General features: G+C 37.5%; 2 protein-coding genes across 2 annotated transcripts; both read right to left on the bottom strand.

Annotated features, from left to right (window-relative positions):
• Nucleotides 1-9,014: 9,014 nt before the first annotated feature.
• On the bottom strand, nt 9,015-13,353 carry LOC122036388 (probable pre-mRNA-splicing factor ATP-dependent RNA helicase DEAH5). Its single transcript, XM_042595683.1, has 2 exons — nt 10,219-13,353; nt 9,015-9,649 (listed from the first exon to the last, which is right to left on the bottom strand). The coding sequence occupies exons 1-2, from the start codon at nt 13,236-13,238 to the stop codon at nt 9,256-9,258; spliced, it is 3,414 nt and encodes a 1,137-aa protein (XP_042451617.1). The 5' UTR covers nt 13,239-13,353; the 3' UTR covers nt 9,015-9,255.
• A 3,836-nt stretch (nt 13,354-17,189) lies between these two features.
• On the bottom strand, nt 17,190-22,480 carry LOC122036400 (biotin carboxylase 2, chloroplastic-like; the record flags this gene model as incomplete). The annotated part of the gene is made up of 9 exons (XM_042595696.1): nt 17,190-17,518; nt 17,592-17,654; nt 17,736-17,782; nt 18,398-18,473; nt 18,628-18,734; nt 18,994-19,075; nt 19,154-19,246; nt 19,324-19,509; nt 22,421-22,480. Coding segments are annotated over 9 exons (771 nt in total), but the record flags the coding sequence as incomplete, so codon positions are not given.
• Nucleotides 22,481-23,018: the final 538 nt, after the last annotated feature.

The raw sequence follows: 23,018 nt of genomic DNA, 5'->3' as shown, positions 1-23,018 counted from the left end.
GTTGCATTAACTAAGTTGAACAAAAAAATATTTGGTTATATTTTATTCCCCATAATATTGATTATTATCAAGTAATCACATAACCAAGATTATATATGATAACTTGAATCAAACACACCCTTAGTGTTGCATTTTAACGAATAACTTCATTATTATGTTGATTTAAAAAAAAACAGCATTATAGTATTATTCTTTAAAATATAGCATTACTGTATTAAAGAGTGTCAGATTTACTACAATAAGGTAAGAGAAGAATTCTCGATGGATACATAACCTTGGGAAAAAACTCATACCTCTAGCCACTTGGTAATCGGCTCTAAGTAATCTAGTAATTTACTTTCATTCATATAAATTGGAAACATATTGCAAATTTTGCTATATATAACCCTTTGTTGTAGACCGTACGCTGCTACAATGATCGAGCGTTAGATTTTTTTTTAAATCAACATTTCCTTTCAAGTACTATAAAATTTTTAATCTTAAATACTGTAACCTAAAAGGAAAGCCTGAATCTTAGTGGAAAAACCTTATTAGATTAAATTTATTATGACTCAACCCATAAATCTTAAACACTAAATATATATAATGATCCTGTCCGAAAGCTGAATCAAAAACCAAGAAGGAAAGAGAAACTGGAGAGTTGATGAGTGGAAACAAACTAACCAAGCAAAGCTCAACAAGAATGCAACCCACACTCCACGTATCATAGGGATAATTCCAACCAAGTATTGCAAAATAGTAGGAGGGGAAGAATAATATCTTAACATGTTATTTGTGAATATATAACAATAAATGTTAGCAAATAATAATGGTTTCTATCGGTCACCGACGAGCTATCCGCTCGGCCAGGTGACCCTTTTCACTATGAGCGTCGGAAACCCGCCCATGGTCGGGTTGCCTTCTGTGCGGCCCGGGAAGCTCCTGGCCGAATGTCAGGTCGGCCCGGCATGCTTCCGTTCGGCCCGGCATCCTTCCGTTCGGCCCGGTATGCTTCCGTTCGGTGCGAACTTGGGGTTGACCTCCACGTGTCTTTGACCCTCCGCCCATGAGGGTCCCCCGTCCTTACCACCGGATCATATAATATACCCCATGAATATCTAAATTTTTTCAATTTTGAACATATAACTTAAGAGAGAAGCCTAAACCATAGAATATATATATATATATATATATATATATATATATATATATATATGTTCCTCCCTCTCCGCCGAAGCTAGGGTTTTCTTGCTCGCCGACTCTCTCTCTCGCTAAACTAGGTTTTCACAGCCACTCCTCCCTCTCTCGCGACGTGTGACGTTCCTAGCCTTGCGTCGCTGCGATGCGCGACGAGGTCCTTCGGCGCGACGAGCTCTCTCATTGTAACGCGATCCTCTCCTCCCCGCGAGCTCTCTCGCCGCGACGCGCTCCTCTCCTCCTCACCACTATATCCTTTCAAGTTGCCCTAAAATTCTTCAAGTTGGACAAGTTGTATGTGACACCTTGCTTACAATAGAAATTGATGTTTTTCCTTTCGTAGCAGCTACAAACTTAAATTCAATAGTGATTGAAGATTTCACAGAAGTTGACAACACTGCTCCCTAAGACGATAAACTTGATATAATTTGTTAAGTATCTGTTATGACTTTGTAAATTTTAACAAATATTTGATATATAAGTCTTAGCTACATGAGTATTGATCCTGTTCGAAAGTCGAAGAGATGGAAAGCTGGGGATGTGGCACTCACACTGACCTCTAGTGGACTCCGCGCTGTCCTGCAACACAGACCGCGTCAGTGCCGAGCCAGGGAAGGGGTCCCCCAGCGTTCGTCCTTCGACGCTCAAGTTAGTCACCGACGATGAAGTGGAGCAATAAGAAGACTACTATAGCACAAACAGTGAATATTGCATGTATCGCGTACCTCAGCCGATGCTCGGAACCTCTTTATATAGAGTTCAGGTAGCATGCATGCACGCTTCTCAAGATGTACACGCTTCTCAAAGCTTCCCCTGAAAAGACCTGTCAGGAAAGTGTCCCTGACACAATACCTCAACAGACTGAACATATCTCTGAAGTGATAATGGAAGTTTCCGTCGTACGATCTTCTGACAGCCCATGCCCAGTGTCGGCGACACCAACTCCCAAAAGGATATCACTGGTTATCATCAAAAATATACGGCTAGGCGGAGAGAGTTGGCCGCTCGGCCGGAATTCCGCCGCCCTAGTGCCCCGTCCGTCCGGCAAGAACCTCGTGGTTCCTCAGTGTGTGTCTACTCGCCCGTAGGTTCACTTTGTTATTGCCGAAGCCTGTTGCCAGGCCGAGCGGGATAGCCGCTTGGTCGAAGCCTGTTGCCAGGCCGAGCGGAATAGCCGCTCGACCAAAGTTGAACTTTGCATCTCTGTTGTCTGGACGAGCGGGGTAGTTGCTCGGTTCGACTTCTATACATTGTCTCCCTTGAGCGTCAGTTGTTTGATTACTCCCCGTGTTGAAGGCGACGTCGGGTCGGAGACTTCTTTCCGGTCGGGGCATACTTCGTCCGATCGGCCGATGTCATCTATGCGTTGACCGTCATGACTTTGATCTCCTTTGACCTCTACCGTGATAGTAGGGTGGTGCCCTTCATCATTACCACATCAAGTATGTTTGGAATTTTCAAAATCTGTATTTTTTTTGAGAGGGGAATATGTTAGCTAAAAAGATTTAAAAAAAAAGAAGAAGAAAAGTTAAAACAAATATTGATATATCTACTGAGGTTATCTTTATTGAATACGTAATCCAATATGTTTTTGATCTGATGAAACAAACTGTACTCGCGTCCTAGTAAATAAGTTTAGGGCGGTTGTAGAATATTAAATTTAAGGAGACAACATACTAAATAATAAAAAAAATATTATATAATGCATATAACTTTCAATAATAAAAATATAATAATTAAAAAAATAAATAGAATATTTAAAGTTAATATTATTATCTTATCAAAAGAGAAAAGTTAAAAGTTTGATGAAATAAAATTCTCTAACTAATGAAAGGATATGTTCTATATTTAGTGTTGTGATATGTGTGCATTTAATTTGCTTTCTTAATTGATGTAATGTGCTTTGAGTGAGTTGATTAGGTTTGATTCTATTTGGAAGTCGAGTCGAATGGGGGACAAGTGATAATAGTAAAAGTGTTGATGGAGAGAGTATTGGGGTTGGAAATGAAAGATACGTCGCAAGCTTTTGGCCCTCAAGCGAAGCCGGGGGAGACAGTGGAAAATGGTATCCACGGACCTATGCATACTATAGACAGCTCACACGGGGGCGTTAGAGTGAGAACTTGGAAAGAGATTCTTAGCGCAGGCACTCCGATGCTCAAGTCAAAAAGAGGTTGAGCGAAAAGCATATGAAAAAGTAGAACGATAGTAAATGTGCATATATGTGTACTTGGTCAATGGAGAGGATAACTTTTTATATCGTCCCTTGTAACCTCCGTAATTATGAGGCGGTGAGAGAATGTCTAGTGTCAGAGTATGTCGGGTGATGTAAGATGTGCGCCGGACTAGGTGAAGGAAGGTTCCACGACATGTATATGGCGGAGCATCAGAATATTCCCTAACAAATGATTGTTGTTCACTTACAGGTTGTTGCGATTCCTAATGGCGTTGTCCCTTGATGATAATCCAATCGGCTCTGAAATCGATCGGGAGTGGACTAGGAGTCGTGCCCTGAGCGAGATGAGTCCAAGAGATCTGGCCGACTAGGTGTTGGGACCAACTGGGAGTAGGCTATGAGCCATGCCTATGAGAAATGAACTGTCTTGGAGACCCGATCGGTACTGCGACCGACCGAAAGCATACTATAGGAGTCTTGCCCATGAAAAGTGACTGTTTTGGAGATCCAATCAGCACTTGAACTGACCAGGAGTAGACTCGGAGCTTTGCCCATGAGAAATGTTTGTTCTGGATATCCGACCGGCACTTGAATTGATTGAGGATAGATTAGGAGTTTTGCCCATGAAAAATGACTATTTTAAAGATCCGACCGGCACTGAGACCGATCGAGAGCAGGTTGGGCCGAGAATTTAGGAGGCGCGTGAGCATGCACGCTTATAACTCGCACCAGGGGAAGAGTCTGGGACTCGACCGGCTAGTCGTTGAACATGTGAGCCATGCACACTTATAACTCATACTGGAGTGAGAATCTGGGACCCGATTGGCTTTAACTGGCCAAGAGTGGAATGGAAACCATGTCCAAGAGGGACTAAGCCCTATGCACTTGATCGGCTAGGTGTTGGTTGGGAATAGCTTGAGAGTCATGCCCATGAGGTGTGAGGGGAACTAAGTCTTGAGGATCTGACTGACATTACGAATAAACTTAGAATAAACTGTGAGTCATGCCCATGAGACGTGAAGGGATGGTATTGAAGTCGATCGGGAATAGAGTGGGAACCGTACCCACGAGACGTGAGGGGCTAAGCCCTAGAATCCCGATCGGTACTAGAGTTGACCAGGAATAGAGTGGAAGCCGTACCCATTGGACATGCGAGGCTAAGCCTTGGAATCCTTACCGGTATTGGAACCGACCAGGGATAGAGTGGGAGTCGTATCCATGAGACGTGAGGGGTTAAGCCTAGAATCTCGGTTGGTACTGGAGCCACCCGGATATCCGACCTTGACTGTCAGCTTCTCATGACTTTTGACCGTCACGTTACCTTACCTCTTGACCCCAAACTATCCCTAGGACCCCGCACCGTATCAAGGTCCATGATTTCAATGGAAATGGTGGGTTAGGAATATTATCTCTGCAGTGTGGCTGCTTAGGGACAAATTTTACTTTCTTCACACCAATGCAAGCAGCAACAATGATTTGAGATATATTGGATGGAAACCGGATCCATAATTCATCAAAGAGATAAACGCAACCCACGAGACTATCTCTATACATGATCAAACAGATTAAACATGCATATGTCATGCGAGCCAAGTAATTAAATAAATAATCAAACATCACGATACATATCAATTTGGTAATATGAAATCTTGTAATCTATGGCATAAGTGGCACCAGTTTGGGCACATGAACGGGAAAGCTGTCGATCTTATTCGACTAGGCGTTACTGTTTCTCATGTTCTTCGCACTTTAATTTCGATCGCTCCCTTGGCCTCGTAGTAGGCGAGCTCGTACCAAAAGCGAGCTTGAGGACCAAGGAGGTGAGGAAGAGGAGCTACTCGGAGAAGGGGAGGAGTGATGGAGTACGATGGGGCCCAGGGTGGAGATGTTGGCCTTAAGGGCATATTGCTGGTGACGGCCATAAGGTCCTTGGAGAGAGCGACGCCGACCTTGCCCTCCGCGTTCTCCTCTAAATAATAAAAATAATTATTATATAATACATATAACTTTCAATAATAAAAATATAATAATTTAAAAAATAAATAGAATATTTAAAGTTAATATTATTATCTTATAAAAGAGAAAAGTTAAAAGTTTGATGACATAAAATTCTCTAACTAATTAAAGGATATGTTCTATGTTTAGTGGTGTGATATGCGTGCGTTTAATTTGCTTTCTTGATTGATATAATGTGCTTTGAGTGAATTGGTTAGGTTTGATCCTATCCGGAAGTCAAATCGAATGGGGGACAAGTGACAATAGCAAAAGTGTTGACGGAGAGAGTATTAGGGCTGGAAATCAAAGATATGCCACAAGCTTTTGGCCCTCAAGCGGAACCAAGGGAGATAGTGAAAAATGGTACCCATGGACTGACGCACACCACAGACAACTCACACGGGAGCGTTAGAGAGAGAACCAGGAAAGAGATTCCTAGCATAGACACTCCAATGCTCAAGTCAGAAAGAGGTTGAGAGAAAAGCGTATGAAAAGGTAGAACGATAGTAAATGTGTATATGTGCGTGTACTTGACCAACTGAGAGGATAACTTTTTATACCATCCCTTGTAACCTCCGCAATTATGAGATGGTCAGAGAATGTCTGGTGTCTGAGTATCGGGTGATGTAGGATATACGACGGACTTCTATTGGGTGAAGGAAGGTTCCACGGCATGTATATGGTGGAGCATCAAAATATTTCCTAACAAATGACTATTATTCATTGACAGGTTTGTTGTGATTCCTAACGGCGTTGTCTCCTGACGGTAATCCAGTCGACTCTGAAACCGACCGGGAGTGGACTGGGAGTCGTGTCCTGAGCGAGATGAGTCCAAGAGATATGACCGGCTAGGTGTTGGGACCAACTGGGAGTAGGCTATGAGCCATGCCTATGAGAAATGAGCTGTCTTGGAGACCCGACCGGTACTGCGACCGACCAGGAGCATACTATAGGAGTCTTGCTCATGAGAAGTGACTGTTTTGGAGATCCAATCAGCACTTGAACTGACCAGGAGTAGACTCGGAGCTTTGCCCGTGAGAAATGACTGTTCTGGACATCCGACCGACACTTGAATTGATCGAGGATAGATTGGGAGTTTTGCCCATGAAAAATGACTATTTTAAAGATCTGACCGGCACTATGACCGATCGAGAGTAGGTTGGGGCGAGAATTTAGGAGGCGCGTGAGCATGCACGCTTATAACTCACACCAAGGGAAGAGTCAGGGACTCGACCGGCTAGTCATTGAACGCGTGAGTCATGCACACTTATAACTCACACTGGAGCGAAAGTCTGGGACCCGACTGACATTAACTGACCAAGAGTGGAATGGGAACCATGTCCAAGAGGGACTAAGCCCTATGTACCTAATCGGCTAGGTGTTGACCAGGAATAGTCTAAGAGGCATGCCCATGAGGTGTGAGGGGAACTAAGTCCTGAGGATCTGACTGACATTATGAATCAACTTAGAATAAACTATGAGTCATGCCCATGAGACGTGAAGGGATGATATTGAAGTCGACCGAGAATAGAGTGGGAACCGAACCCATGAGATGTGAGAGGCTAAGCCCTAAAATCCTGATCGGTACTGGAGCTGACCAGGAATAGAGTGGAAGCCGTACCCATTAGACATGCGAGGCTAAGCCCTGGAATCTCGACCAGTACTGGAGCCGACCAGGGATAGAGTGGGAGTCGTATCTATGAGACGTGAGGGGTTAAGCCTAGAATCTCGGTTGGTACTAGAGCTATCCAGATATACAATATTGACTGTCATCTTCTCTTGACTTTTGACTGCCATATTACCTTACCTCTTGACCCCAAACTATCCCTAGGACCCGTTATACGCTGTATCACGGTCCATGATTTCAATTCAAATGGTGGGTTAGGAATATTATCATTGGAGTGTGGCTGCTTAAGGACAAATTTTGCTTTCTTCACATGCACCAATGCAAGCATCAACAATGATTTGGGATATATTGGATGGAAACCGGATCCATAATTCGTCAAACAGATCAATGCAACCCACGAGACTATCTCTATACATGATCAAATAGATTAAACATGCATATGCCATGCGAGCCAAGTAATTAAATAAATAATCAAACATCACGATACATATCAATTTGGTACTAGATATGAAACCTTGTGATTACTCTATGGCATAAGTGGCACCAGTTTGGGCATATGAACTGGAAAGCTGTCGATCTCATCCGACTAGGCGTTACTGTTTCTCATGTTCTTCGCACTTTAATTTCGATCGCTCTCAAGGACCTCCACACCACAGTACTGTTGCATTTGTCGCCCGCTTTGATCCTTGCCTTGGCCTCGTAGTAGGCGAGCTCGTACCAAAGCGATCGAGCTTGAGGACCAAGGAGGTGAGGAAGAGGAGCTAGCTACTCGGAGAAGGGGAGGAGTGATGGAGTACGATGGGGCCCAGGGTGGAGATGTTGGCCTTGAGGGCATATTGCCGGCGACGGCCATGAGGTCCTTGGAGAGAGCGACGTCGACCTTGCCCTCCGCGTTCTCCTCTCGTGTGACGCAGGAGTAGCTACGATCGTGGGGCGCAGAGTGTAAATCCACCCGTCAAGTTTGAGAAAAGTGGTCAACTCAATCGAAATTGATTAGAACATTAGCTTAGTTTCATACTTCGAAATTATTTTAACAAGTATCGTCTTACATTTTACTATATTTGGACATACTAAATATAGTATATTTACAACTTGTCTTGATTTAATTAACTATAGACTTATTCTAACCATTTCAATATTGTTCTGGGTAAAAGAGGAGTATGAAATTAAGGATTAATTAGATATTTAAGAATTGAATCTTAACTGTGGTACATTGTAGTGGGATGATAATTCAAAGAATACTGATTACTTAGATGAGTTTTCATAAGTATTTTTAGATTTATCTTAATGATCGATAGAAAATTTTTACAAGTCGAATTGGTCATTTTTAGAATTAGTTGATTTATATAGTTGGATGCTAGATTAAAAAAAATATATTATTATCATATTTAGACAAGATAGGTATATTAGCTTTAGGCTCCTAAAAACAGATTATAGTATAAGGGCAAGTAAATATCGAACACAATTGCCTTTCATGAAACATGGCATATTATCCTCCTATTTTGATATCATTAAAAGAACACAATATTTGTGCAGAAACCGTAAGGTTTAGTATGATGAAATAAAGACGGGCATGAATCATAATTTAAAATATGTACCTGAATGCTACAATAATGCTCCCCAAGAATAAGATGGACAACATTGTCATATTTGTCAGTAAGAACGGACGGAAACATAGAAAGAGAGGGTAAATTGCAGAAAAATTTAAATGAACTTCGTATACGAGATTATGGGTAATTCATCGGCCCTACGAGAGAAAAATCCAAAGCAAAAGTCAGGTTTAAGATTTTTTTTTTTTTTTTTGGTTTAATTATTTCTCATTATTAAACAATTTTTATTTTTAAGATCAAATAAACACAATTGGAAACTGAATCGGGTTAGTATTTTTTCTGAAAAAAATTTAATATATTTGAAATCAAACGTGTTACCTTAGCTCTTTTATTCGAGTTTGACTGAATCAAGTTTGCGAGTTTTATTTCAGAAGAACCAACAAATTTAAAATGTGCCTTCACCCAGAAACAAAACAATTCTGCGGATCACTGACTGCAATTTCTCCTCTATTGACCACAAGAATCTTTTCTCGGAATAGAATTCCAATCATATGTGGCTACAACAAATCAGTCTGTAGCTACTAATTCACTAAATACAGTATTACAGTTGGGAAGGGAGAGCCAAAGAAGATAAAAAAGGCTCAAACTTCAGCTCCATAGCTCACATTACAAAATGAAACCAAAGAGTTCCTAAAACTGGAAGACGAGACAGTAGAAATTGCCAGACAGCCTCAAGCTCGGCGCTTGCTCAAACGCCACGAGTTAGGCTCGTGATATGGGTCGTACAGCGGTTCGATACGCTCCTGGCGCTTACGTTTACTCATCCTATTTGGATCTGAAGACTTATACAGTCTTGGAGCTAACTCCACCAACCACTTGGGGTCGATGACCGTAACTTCCCTCGTGTATTCCTTGGTTGTCATGACAAGCTCATGATAGATCACCCAGTCTGGTTGCCTTTGAAATAGTGCACTGCTGGGGTGGATAAACACGGTTTGATTTTCCACTAGTGCCCTGTAGCCTTCTCGGGAGTCCTTCCTGGCTGCTTGAAAGAAGAAACCCGCTGTAATCGCCTTCCTTATCTTTGTGAAATTTTTTCCAGCACTAACAACATCAAGCTTGTATCTGTAATGTGAGGTAAATTATCAGTTGAAGTTTGGCAATGACAAGCTACATCAAGTTGAGAACAATCACAGTTTGACAAGGACAATAGAAACCCAAAATATTTACATCTAAGTATATGAATCATGACTTTCTCAAATGACAGTTTGCATAGACTACGTGAGTTGCAAGCTTAAATCAAAATGTAGTTTATCACATATATTTAGCGAAGAGCCGAAGACCTCGTAACAAATCATTTGCAAATTGCAAAAGAGTTGATCCATGAAGGAAAACCATGTAAACTAAGGCAAAGGAACTTTCTAAAAGCATTTACTATTCTATATTGAATCCAGTCAATGAATGGCTGCCTCCAATCAATCACATGGAATTCAATTACATCAACTGCATCAGTGTCAAAATATCAGATTCTTCTCTCAAAAAATCAAGATTTCTCTATATCTCATGGGAGGGATGTGCCAATTTTGACAAATATAATTGCAGTAATAAAAAAACAATGAAAAATAGACATTTAGTGGTGAATTAACAAAGAATGTGAAAGAAATGACAAACAAGTCAGATAATGAATGACATACCTGTCCATGATAGTAAGAAGCTGTTTCCTCACATCCTGAGCCTTTCTAAGCGAACGGGACTGCACAAAATTCTCAAAGCACCAAGGCCCTGAAAAGTTTTTAGCTTTCCACGCCTCGTATACAGCAAGCAGTGTTAAGTGATCCCCTTCTGGCTGAAAGAATTTTGCTCTTTTTTGATCTGCCTGGGCTTGTTTCTCTCTCGGTCTGTAGAAAATGTTCCCAGTCGAAATCATTGCTATAATAGTCAAAATTTCATCACTGCATCCAAGGTCCACACTAGCGAGAAGCATTTTTGATAAAGGAGGATCCAATGGAAACTCAGCCATTTTTCTACCCAATTTTGTCAGGAGCCCTTCCTCATCAAGGGCTCCAAGACTATATAGTTGTTCCATCGCAGATATGAGGGCAGAAGGTGATGGAGGATCCATGAAATCGAAGGATAGCAAGTCATTTATACCCATAGCCTTCATATTGAGAGTCGTCATACCAAGATTGATCCTCTGGATTTCTGGAATCGTTGTTGGAGACATTTCGTTGCAGTAAGCACCCTCTGTATATAGTCGGAAACATTTACCAGGACCTGTACGCCCAGCACGACCAGCTCGCTGCTTTGCAGAAGCTTGTGAGATGGGTGTAATAACCAGTGAATCAAGCCCAAGCTTCGGGTTGTAGACATTTTGTTTAGCAAAGCCAGGATCCACGACATAGTAAATACCATCAATGGTCAAGGAAGCTTCTGCAATGTTGGTAGCCACAACCACTTTCCGCTTCCCAGGAGGAGCAGGATCAAAAATTCTGGACTGCATTTCACTGGGAAGTGCACTGTATACCGGCAAGATTATCAACTCAGGCACATTTTTTCCTAACCCTTTCATTCTCTCATACAGAGACTGGCAGGCATGATCAATCTCTTCTTGGCCAGTCAAGAAGAGAAGTACATCTCCTTCAGGTTCTGTCAAGTGTATCTGCAAAACAGTGATAAGTGCTGCATCCAAATAATCAATTTCCGGTTGCTTGGCATAAAGTATCTCCACTGGGAAAGTTCTTCCCGGAATGGTGAAAATGTTGCAGTTAAAGAAGTAGCCAGAGAATTTCTCTGCATCCAGCGTAGCAGATGTCACAATCAACCGAAGGTCTGGTCTTCGCTTCACAAGCTGCTTTAGCAACCCAAAGAGAACATCAGTATGGATGGTCCTTTCATGAGCTTCATCCAACATAATTACTGAGTACTGTGATAGAGTTTCATCAACTAAAATCTCCCGGAGAAGCATACCATCTGTCATGTATTTGATCACAGTCTCAGGGCCAGTACAGTCTTCAAACCTAATAGCATAACCAACCTCCTCACCCAGGCGACAACCAAATTCTTCAGCCACCCGCTTTGCAACAGACATAGCTGCCACCCTTCGAGGTTGTGTGCACCCAATTTTCCCTCTTGTTGTGTATCCTGCCTCAGCAAGATACTGAGTCACCTGTGTTGTCTTTCCTGAGCCGGTCTCACCAATCACAACAAGAACCTGATTGTCGTGCACAGCTTGAACCAACTCTTTTTTCAATTTATAAATAGGAAGGCTCTGCCTTTGTTCCTGCATTGACAACTTTGATCTCTGCCCAAGCGTTACAGTTTTTCCATAAGCATCTTTCTTCCACTCCGGCATCTCATATGCTGACAATCCCACTCCCCTAAGTTCCTGTGCAAGATGCCGCTCGCCAGTTTCCGGCATTGGATCTTCCCACGGACGATTGAGATCTTTGGGAATTGAATCTAGCATTGTCCTCTGCTGCTGCTCCCTTAACTCCCTTCTCTCCTTGATGAGGGCCGACTGCAGCGCAGCTGCTCTTCCCAAAGATCCCTCCGGGTTCTTGAAAATTTTGACAGGTGACATGTCAATTGAATAACGACTCTGCCCCTGCAAGAAGGAAGGTTTATCCTCATTGAGCTCAATCCCTATCTCCTCCTCAGCACCCTCTTCTTGATACAAGATTCCATCCTGATCATCATTGAGCATTGGATATTCATGGACGTTCATAACACCAACATCAATGAGCTTCTTTGCCTCCCATCTCTCAGGTGAGCTCATTCTCTTGAGTCGCTTCGTTGATAGTCTGTCTTCATTCTCCTCTACAATAGTAATCCCTGAAAGACCTAACCTCCTCATCGGGCCTCCATTTCCACTTACTGGATTTGCCATATAAGCTTCATTTTGTGAGCTCTTCCTCATCGGAAGAAGATCTTTTCCAGTTTTCTGATCTACATCCCTCATGGATAGCTTCTGCCCTGACACTGAAATGACCTTCACATAAACTTCTTGGTTCCTCTTAACTGCATCCTTTGCATTGGCAATCCTCCTATTGGCAATCTGGGAGATATGAACCAGACCTTCCTTTCCCCCCAAGTCGTTCAGCTGGATGAAGCACCCTGCGTCCATAACCCGCGAAACTCTTCCTTTGTATATTGCGTAAAGCTCTGGTTCATCAGAAGTTCTGCGCGGTTGAGCTGGATGCCTCCTCTCTCTGTGCTGCTCCTCCTCTTCATCTTCGTCATGAACTCTATAGTAGCTGTGCTTCTTCCATCTACGATCCCTCTCTCTGTCCCGATCTCTGTTCCAATCTGGATTCCGATCTCTATCTCTGCCGCTATCTCTTTCCCTATCACGATCATTTCTGTGTATTTCACCCCGGTCACGTTCGCGACCCCTATCGCGGTCATCTGGGCGGCAGAGAGCGGGGAAGGCGGATAATTTCTCGTCGTCATCAGGAGTGGATTTCTTGCCGGTCTTGAACGTGGGGGGAAGGATGGCGTGGATCATGGTGATGAGGGAGCGAACGAGGTAGTCAGGCAGATCGCCAGCCCCAAACTCCTTTAGCTTAGCTTCAAACTCATCGACGGTCTCACAGTTGCGGCCGAGATCGGCGATGAACTCTGCCAATATCTTGTCGCCGGAGCCAACGTGGGACTCGAGTTCCGTGCATATATTGGAGAGCAAAGATAAGCGTTCCAGCTCCTTCAAAGTCTCCATCACCACCCGCCGCGGAATCTAGGGCTTTTGAGAACGAGCGAAAGAGAACGGAGAGAAGATACGAGACCGGCGAAATCTAGGGTTTTTGAGAACGAGCGATAGTCTGGTGGGAGATCGAAGTAATCAATTATATTATTTAACGTCTCTTTAAATAGGCATCTAACGGAAACTGTTAAAGAGGAAAAAAATTCTAAACAGAGTATTCTAATGATCTAATCTAATAACTTATCTAAAAGAAGAATTAAATATAATTTTATTTTTAAAAAGGGAAAAAATAAAGATAAGATCTCCAAAGATTTTTTTGAATATGTTTATCTGAAATAGCGTAGTGTTTTAATTTTTTGTTTATTATTATTAAAATTGTTTAAAATAATTTTGATAAAAACAGCATTTTTAAATTTACTAATGTTGAATAATTAAAAGCTATTATTTTAATCTGTGAATGCGTTCCAGTAATATTGGTATTAACGTGTGGGTATTATAATATTATTAAAATAATATAAATAAATATTATAATACTCACATATTAGCAACATTCCATTATTTAAACGCGGTTAATAAATAAATATAATGAATAAAGATAAATAAATACATAGTGAAATTTAAAATAATCATTATTAATATTAAAATAAATATAAATATTATTAATAAAAAATATTAATATAATTACTACGTGACATGTTATTTGAAAAAATAATATATATTAATATTCAAATCAATATGGATGATATGCTATTTGAAAATAAAAGTTCAAATTCGATTAAATGTAACTGAACATATCAGTCACGGTAATTTCAATAGAGTATTCATATTGGATATTATAATACTTAAATAGTAAATACTCAATTATTATTACAAAACAATATAGATAGATATTATAACACTCACATTAATAACGTTCAATTATTTAAACACGATGAAGGAGAAGATATAAAGAATAAAGATAAATAAATACATAATAAAATTTAAAATAATTAATATATAAAATAACATATGAGAGGCAAGTTGCGCGAACGGCGAGAGAAAAAAAAACCCCTCAAACCTCTCCTCTTCCTCTCCGCGAGCCCTAACGGAAGCATCGCTCAACCCTCTCCTATTGCGACCTCTCCCTCACCAGCCGCGAGCTTAACCCTTCACACATAGCCTCTCTCACCCCCTAGCTCACTTTCACTGTACGGAATGGTAGGATATGCACCTCAGGATACCACTCCTGTGTGTGTAATATACACACACCTGCATCCTGTCTAAAAGGAGATTGGAGAAATGGCCAACAATAATTAACCGAAATTGATTAACCAATTATATTTTTATTCTAATAGGCATGTAACGATAGCATAGTCCTTAAGAGAAAAAGTCTAACCACTATTCTAATTGAAAAAGAAATGTAGTAACTTATTTAAAAGGAAAATTAAATATAAACTTATTATAACAAAAATAAAGATAAAATCTTGAAAATTTATTTGAATATGTCTACTAGGATTGCATCATTTAAAAATAATCCTTAATTGGGGATGAAATTTATAAATGTTGTAGCGAGGGGTTTTAATTGTCTATTTTTTATTATTAAAATTATTCATAATAATTTTGATAAAAAAGCAATATTTTTAAAATTTATTAATGTTGAAAATTTATGTATGTAATTAAATGTGAACACGTTCCACGTGAGGATGAGCAAAATGTCGGCTAAATCCAATTAATCGATCGAATCAATTTAATTTATAAATTGAGTTAAGTTATTTCGAAAATTTATTTTTTTAAAAAAATAGTTAATTCAGTTTAACCGGTTAGATGAACTATTTTTATAAATGTTGTAACGAGGGGTTTTAATTTCCATTTTTTTTATTATTAAAATTATTTATAATCATTTAGATGAAACAGTTTTTTTCTAAATTTATTAATATTAAATTTTCATGTATATAATTGAAATTATTATTATTATACGTACTAAATATTTAGTGGGCACATTCCCGAATGGGTGAGCAAAAATTAATTAAACTAAATTAATCGATCTAATGGATCGAATTTAAAATTTTGATTCAATTAATTTAGAAGTTCAGTTTTTTTTAAATAACAGTTAATTCAGTTTAATTGATTTAGTCTCTATTTTAAATTAATTAAACTAAATATATCGGTCGACTATTATGTTATTAGAAACCGGATGATATAGTAAATGTAGAATTGTAGATAAGTCGAACTTTAAAGTCTTCAAGCTTCTTATGGCCTGTGTATGTACTTCCCTTTTATGGTTATAAGCCGGATCAACTTTTTTTTTTTTTTTCCGGTAAAAAGAGACCTTTATTCCATCAAGGAAAAGCCTAGACTATCAGGGGGGCCAAACCTGACCTGCTAGCCTAGGGGAACAAGGGGTTTCTCTCTTGCAAGAGAGTACATGTAATTTTGCAACACATAAAAGATAAAGTAAAGCTTCTTTCAGTATTTGAAATTTTTACTTGTTTGATTGGTTATTGAGCTTAATAATTTAAATTTATTTATTTTATTATTTATTTAATACATTGATAAGAATTTTATTAATTAACATGGTTCATGAATATTATTCACGAACGTTTGTTCACGAACATTATTCATAGACGTTATTCATGAATATTAACGAGGTAAACGTATATGTATTTAAACTTATTTATTTAATTGATTTTGTGTATATTGAATGAATATAAATAAATTTTTATCAAGTCGAACATTAAATTTATTCATTAATGTTTAATTTATTTATAGCCCTAAGTATAACAATTTATTATATCAATTAACTGCTATGTTCGAATCGAAGTTTAAAATTCCTAATTTGTGACTCACGCTCATTGCTCACATCTAAAGAGCAGTTGGTCAATCAAGTGTTCAATTAGTAAATCAACTTAATTTTTGACCAAATCAATCAATTTTTATATTGGTTCGATTCGATTTATCAAAATTGGTTCGTTCAGTTACTAATCAATTGCTTAGCTCTGGTTCGACGAGAATATATATAAACTTGAACACATATGATTCCAATGAGTTATAAGCTGTATAAGTAATATAAATTTAATTATCAACATTTAAGATGGAAAACAATAGAAAAATATTAGTTTTTTAAAATTCTTTTTATTAAAACAATCTCTCTGTGTTTTTTTCCTTCTCAACCAATCATAAACTGATTTTTTTTTAAAAGAAAAGAGTGTAAAATGAAATAAAAAAATAATAGATTATTAGCCACTGAATTAGAAAATAAACTCGAAAAAGTTTCCCGTGTCGGACTTGAGTAAACGAACGTGAAAACAGGGAATTGTAGCGTAGAGATAAAAATATTTAAAAAATAATAATAAAAGAGTTAAAATTTGAATTCTAAATAATATTTTAGAAACCAACTTCTAAATATGCATACATTATATTTCAAATTTATTCAATAAACAAATTAAAGAGTAGACGTTCAAAATTAAAATTAATAGTGTAAAATCTGAAAACATGGATTATAAAAAAAAAAGCACTTCAATTTGTGTTAAAGAAGTTAATGTTCGAGCCACTGAATTTAGGTTGAAGAAAATTTATTTGCAAATAGAATTCTCAAAAAGAATCGGAATTTGAATTCCAAATGAAACTAATATCTTATACTTCAACTTCTAATGTGCATCATGTGTTTTAAATTTATCCGGCAGACAAATAAAAAAACATCGGACGAAACGGACTACCTAAATTAAAAAATATATATGCTACATGAAAATTCCAAAGAAATTCTAACTACTGATATTTTTTTCTTTCGTTTTCTTTTCTTCTAATGCAGGAAGCACTTGTTATAGAATTAAAGCTTGAGCTCATGGAATACATCACTCTCGGATGAGTTCCTTGTTTTGCAGGTCAGCACAGAGACAACAACTGTCTTCCTTTCAAATGTAATTAATTCTTCAACACTAGTAGATTTTTATATTTGTGTGTTTGCTTCGTATATGAACATGACCTGAATAACAAATGATGCATCAGGTGTTAATTATTGAACAGTTTTCTCCTGATAAATATCATCTTATATGATTCTTGCCACATGAATTTCGCTATATATATCTGCACTATGAGATACACCTCCCTTTTTGTTTGAAAACAGAAGACAAAAGTGATAGATTGTCTTTCATAAGAAAGAAAGCAACATGAGAAGAAGCAAGTAATCAGAAGGTTATTCTGGTGCCAAACTCTTATAACGCAAGCAAACCGCAGCTATTCCTTCAGAAATCCTGGTAAATCTAGTTGTTCGATACAGAAAGCTCTTTTTCTGAGGTAGACAGGATCACCTTCTGGGGCTGCATTGGAACACAATGGATCAGTCAATTCACTTCGCGAAAACCTGACTAAAGGATTATGCGAGATACTCACTGCAGCCAACTCATTTTCATGCTTTGGTATGAATGCAGTGTCCACCTTTCCGTTTCTGAAATCCTGTTTTATATAAACAAAGATGAGAAATGACTAGAATTTACTACCTGAGTTATATTTGACAATTCATATTTGGCATAGTACCTCAATGTCAAGAATCAACTTATGGTACTCAATAGTGGTAGGTACTCCTGTTCAAGGGGAAAAAAATACTAATAATCTGTTACTCGAAACATATATGAAAAAGAATACACTACTACATAAACAAGCTTTTCCTTTTAAATGTTGCCTTGTGCTGTAAAGCTTCAGGTCTTGTACCATAATGACAACAAATTTCAAAACTTTAAACTCCAATTTTCATGACTCTGGAGAAATACAACAACAATAACCAAACCTTTATTCCACTAAATGAGTTGTGGAGGAATAAGAGAATAAATTTCATTTGTGGCGGTGTTTATACCAAATTTCACTTGAGTTTTACTTTGGGTACAGTAAATGATTAGAGGATTGACGGTAACAAAGTAACACGAAGGTATAACATAAAAAAGACAAGTTCGTTGTCTATTCCAAGAATATATATCAGCAAGCCAAGAAAAGAAATAGCAGCTAGACATGTGAAGGCAGAAAACTTGAGATTGGTGAAAACATTTTCTCTTCCAAATAAAAATGTGTGAAATGAAATCATTCAGGCACGAAAAATCTAGTCATATACTCTAATATATTGCAACAGATCGGTGTTCTTGGTTGATGAAAAGCAACAACTCAATGAATTTGTTGAGTTTTTGATTCAGTGACGGTTTACTAACCAGTGATCATGGTGTCACACAGGGCCCTTTTCATTCGTTCTATTGCTCTCTCCCTGGTTGGTGCCCAAACAATAAGCTGAATTAAAATAAACCAAACTGTAAGAACTACAGGAGCTATGATATCAATAATCCTTGTATAAGACGAGTCAGGACAAGAGAGCCAAGAAATCTCACAACAGAACCAACAATAACCACCTTAACAAAATAATAAAAACAAATCAGTAAGGCACCTTCCCAAGTAAAGAGTCGTAGCTTGGGGGAACCACGTAACCTGGGTAAACATGACTATCCATTCTCACAAATGGTCCTCCAGATGGCAAGTACGATGTGATTTTCCCTGCAATTTGCATGATATCATACAGAAGCTTTTCTAGAATACAATAATTCAATATAAACCAGTCCAAAACTCAATAGTTTCACTGGTCAGGGTGGATGAAGAAAACTTGGGATTGAAACACAGCTGGTCTCTAGAAAAATAGAACAGAAGGTGAAAAAAAATTAAAGAGCCTAGTTATAGACTATTGAATTCTACTTTTTCAATTTATTAGGTGATATTTTTCAAATAACTAATTAAGAATCAAAGAGTAAAAGAGTACCAGGTCCAGGACGAAACCCTTTGAAAGGGTCTTCTGCATTAATACGGCACTCAATTGAATGCCCTCTCAGAACAATATCTTCCTGTGTATTAAGCAGACTATAATAAATTATGAGCTCAAGTAAATTGAGTTTATAAATGAATAATAAAATGTATTGCACCTGTTTGTAAGTCAAACTTTCACCAAGAGCCACACGTATTTGTTCCTCAATCAAGTCAGTTGAAGAAATCATTTCTGTGACAGGATGCTCTACCTGGTTTTGGTTGAAATGACATTTAATCATAACCTTCCAGGTCCATAAACTAGCACATGCATAAAAACTGTAAATACCTGTATCCTGGTGTTCATCTCCATGAAATAGAAAGAACCTCCTTCGTCCAAGAGAAATTCAACAGTTCCTACACCAATGTAACCTATAGATGCAGCAGCTGCTACAGCTGCATCACCCATAGCTTTACGTAGTTCTGGGGTCAAAGCAGGTGAAGGAGCTTCCTCTAGAAGTTTCTGGTTTCTCCTCTGTGAAGTTATTTCAGTGTACAAAAATTTAATCCTTTAGAACCCGTTTTGTAGGCTATTTCATAACATCGGCACAAAGTGCCAAAAAATATGTTAAACAGTCATCAAAATTCAAAATTTTACAATTAAAGTCATTGTTGGTTTACTAGCCAATTGAACACCAACCAGATGCTGGCATGTGACATAAGATTCACAGCCACATCACCTAACATATACCTGCATAATGAATCAGAAAGCAGCTTAACCGCATTCTGTATTTCATGCGACTTAAAGCAAAATTGCTACATTCACTTGTAGCATCACCAAGGTAATACAAAAAGCCTAAAATATTGAACACACAGCACTGTTACTTTGCATTCTAATATTTTACCACTTGAACCGACTTAAGCATTGGAAGATTTCACAATTAACAGGTTTACGAAGACATCTAGTGGACAAGGTTGTTAGAATTAAGATCCTATGAGGACCATATGATCTTAAGATCCTACAATTTCACAAAATATTTTCATGAGAAATTGCATTTGATATTGATAACCTTTTATTACATGTTCTATATTCCAATATCTAGTATTAATCAAAACATTTGATACTTTGCATCATTCAAATAACACAAAGTAATTTTATGAATTTTTTAAATATAACTACAAAGGCATTGCATTTTTACATAGCTAGAAATAAACGATAAATGACTTACAAAAGTGATTATTCTCCTCAAAAATTAAAAAGCAGTCTCATATAGTTGTCTTCGTAGTGCCACGGAATGGCAAAGATGATTTATTTTCAATGCATATCAAGCTTGAACTGCAAGAGAACATAGGATTGGATTGCCACTTTGTAAGATCCCAACATAATTACCATCCTACTTGGGAAATAGGATCATAGATCCTAAGGGTGGATCACAATCATGACTGTGGTGCTTCTATATTAAGGAACACCAAAAGCAATAATAAATGTCCACTATGCAGACTTGGGGATGACTTCATGAGCATTGTTGTGCATGGGCACGGTTTTCAGTCTATCAGGAAATCCAAAACCAAATCTAAATTGTAACTTTTGAGACCAAACATGAAACAAATAAGCTTCCAAACCCAACAAACCTATTGGTTAGGTTTACATTTAAAAATTAAAGTGATTTAAGTTTATTCTCTTCATAGGTACCTACACATGTACACATATGTTCTTAGCAGTTCAGTTTGGTTGGTTTACCCTAGTCATCACCATCAAGCCATGTTTGATCAACTCGTTTGGTCATCTTTGAATCCATATCAATTCAAGCTATTTTCATTCATTTTGTTATCTATTGGAGCTAAACTAAATATCTTTCATATCTTGGTATTCTTATTTTATTGATACTAGTAAATATCAAACATCCATTTTATATATTTGTAGGCGTTGTTTCCTTAATAGCCCAACACTCTGATTCATAAAATATGGTCATACCACATATAAAACTTTCCTTTTAGTTGGGACATGACTATCACATAAGCCTCCAAAGCTCCTCTCTCCATGTAGACAATTCAATCTTTATTCTTTAGTTTAGAATAGTCCCAAAGCAGAACTTAAATTTCCCTATTTTCAAATTGAAACAAAATTTGTAAATCAATAAATCAAATTTTTAGATTGGATTTGGTTTGGTTCAATTAGGTTATTCTTGGTTTCGATACCTGCCCTTGTGCATAAATGAGGTCACTAGTTAAGTTCTGCATTTATCTTGTTAAGTTCCTCCTACACAAATGAAAGAACTTTTCACTTGTTTTTAATTTCTATGTCATATGGAAATAAATATCAATGTGTGATAGATGATGATAAGCATTTTTATTTCAAATACAAACTAATGTTAGATAGACATGTAAATAATGATCATGAGAAAACCAAGTAACATCACAAGGAGAGATTTGGCTCCCAACAAATCAGATTCAAAGTCGATGAGTTAATTTTTTATAAAGCTATGTATGCGCCAATTCAACAATATGCAAAGCACAATTTATTTATTTATTTTTTAAAAAAAATCTATAACAACATACTGAGATGAATACATTAACCAAGAATTCTAATTGGCTTAGTAGATGACAACTTGAAACTTAGGTTATCAATTGAAATTTGAAAAAATGAACTATGGAACATGCAAAAGATAGAAGGACCACAGGCAAAATTTCAGTTTACTAAAGCATCTTATAATAGAATCACAAGTTGTCATCATCATCAAGCCATGTTTATTCCGAAGTTGAACCACAAGTAAATACTAAATGTGTGGGAAACATAACCTTTAAGCTTGAGTAGTAATACAAGCTAATGAGATAAAAGAAGAAAAGTTAAAACAAATATTGAACATAGAGAAGTATCTACAGAGGTTATCTTTATTGAATACGTAAATTCAATTGAGCCCAATATGTTTTGGATCTGAAAAAAATGTGATCGCATCATAGTAAACAGGTTTAGGGAATACTAAGGGTTTGAGAAGAGTGGTTAACAAAACCATAGTTGATTGAAACATAAGCTTAGTTTCATGCTTAGAAATTGTTTTAACAAGTACTATCTTACATTTTACTATATTTAGACATATTAAATATATTACAACTTGACTTAATTTAATTAAGTATAGATTTATTCAAACAGTTTCAATATTGTTCAAGGTAAAAAAGGCATATTATCCTCCTATTTAGACAAGATAACTTGAAAGTAATATTGGTATAGTAGCCCTAGGCACCTAAAAACTAATAATATATTATAAAAAGAATTATTATAATGGTATAAGGGCAAGTAAATATCAAACACAATTGCCTTTGTATAAAACATGGCATATTATCCTCCTATTTTGATATAATTAAAAGAACACAATATTTGTGCAGAAGCCATAAGGTTCAATATGATGAAATAAAGAACAACATGACCCATAGTTTAAAATATGTACCTGAATGCTACAATCACGCTCCCCAAAATGGACAACATTACCATATTTGTCAGCAAGAACCTATGGAACCATGATAGAAAGAGAGGTTATATTGCAGAAAATTTTAAATGAACTTCGTATACGACATTATGGATAATTCATCACACCTACAAGAGAAAAATCCAAAGCAAAAGTCAGGTTTCAGATCTTTTGTTTAATTATTTCTCATTATTATACAACTTTTATTTTTAAGATCAAATAAACACAGTTGGAAATTGAATCGGGTTAGTTATTTTTTCTTAAAAAAAATTAATATATTTGAAATCAAATGTCTTACCTTATCTCTTTTATTCAAGTTCAGAAGCTAGACCCAAAAAATTCAAAATGTGCCTTCACCTAGAAACAAAACAACTCTGCAGGTAGGGTTGGTGCAGTTACATTAGGCTTGACACCCAGTATATCTTTTCATTGCGAGTTTTATTTCAGAAGCGAGTTTTATTTTTCATCCTTGCTTATCCATTATTTTCCAATAGTATATCTTTTCATTGCATTTGACCAAATTCAAGACCTTTCTCTAGCATAATGGACCTCAAATTTGACATCACAACCAGAAACTGGT

Source organism: Zingiber officinale, unplaced genomic scaffold (genome assembly GCF_018446385.1).
Source record: "Zingiber officinale cultivar Zhangliang unplaced genomic scaffold, Zo_v1.1 ctg150, whole genome shotgun sequence".
Lineage (NCBI taxonomy): Eukaryota > Viridiplantae > Streptophyta > Magnoliopsida > Zingiberales > Zingiberaceae > Zingiber > Zingiber officinale.
Note: the sequence above shows the minus strand (reverse complement) of the source record. Positions and strands in the feature narration are given on the sequence as shown.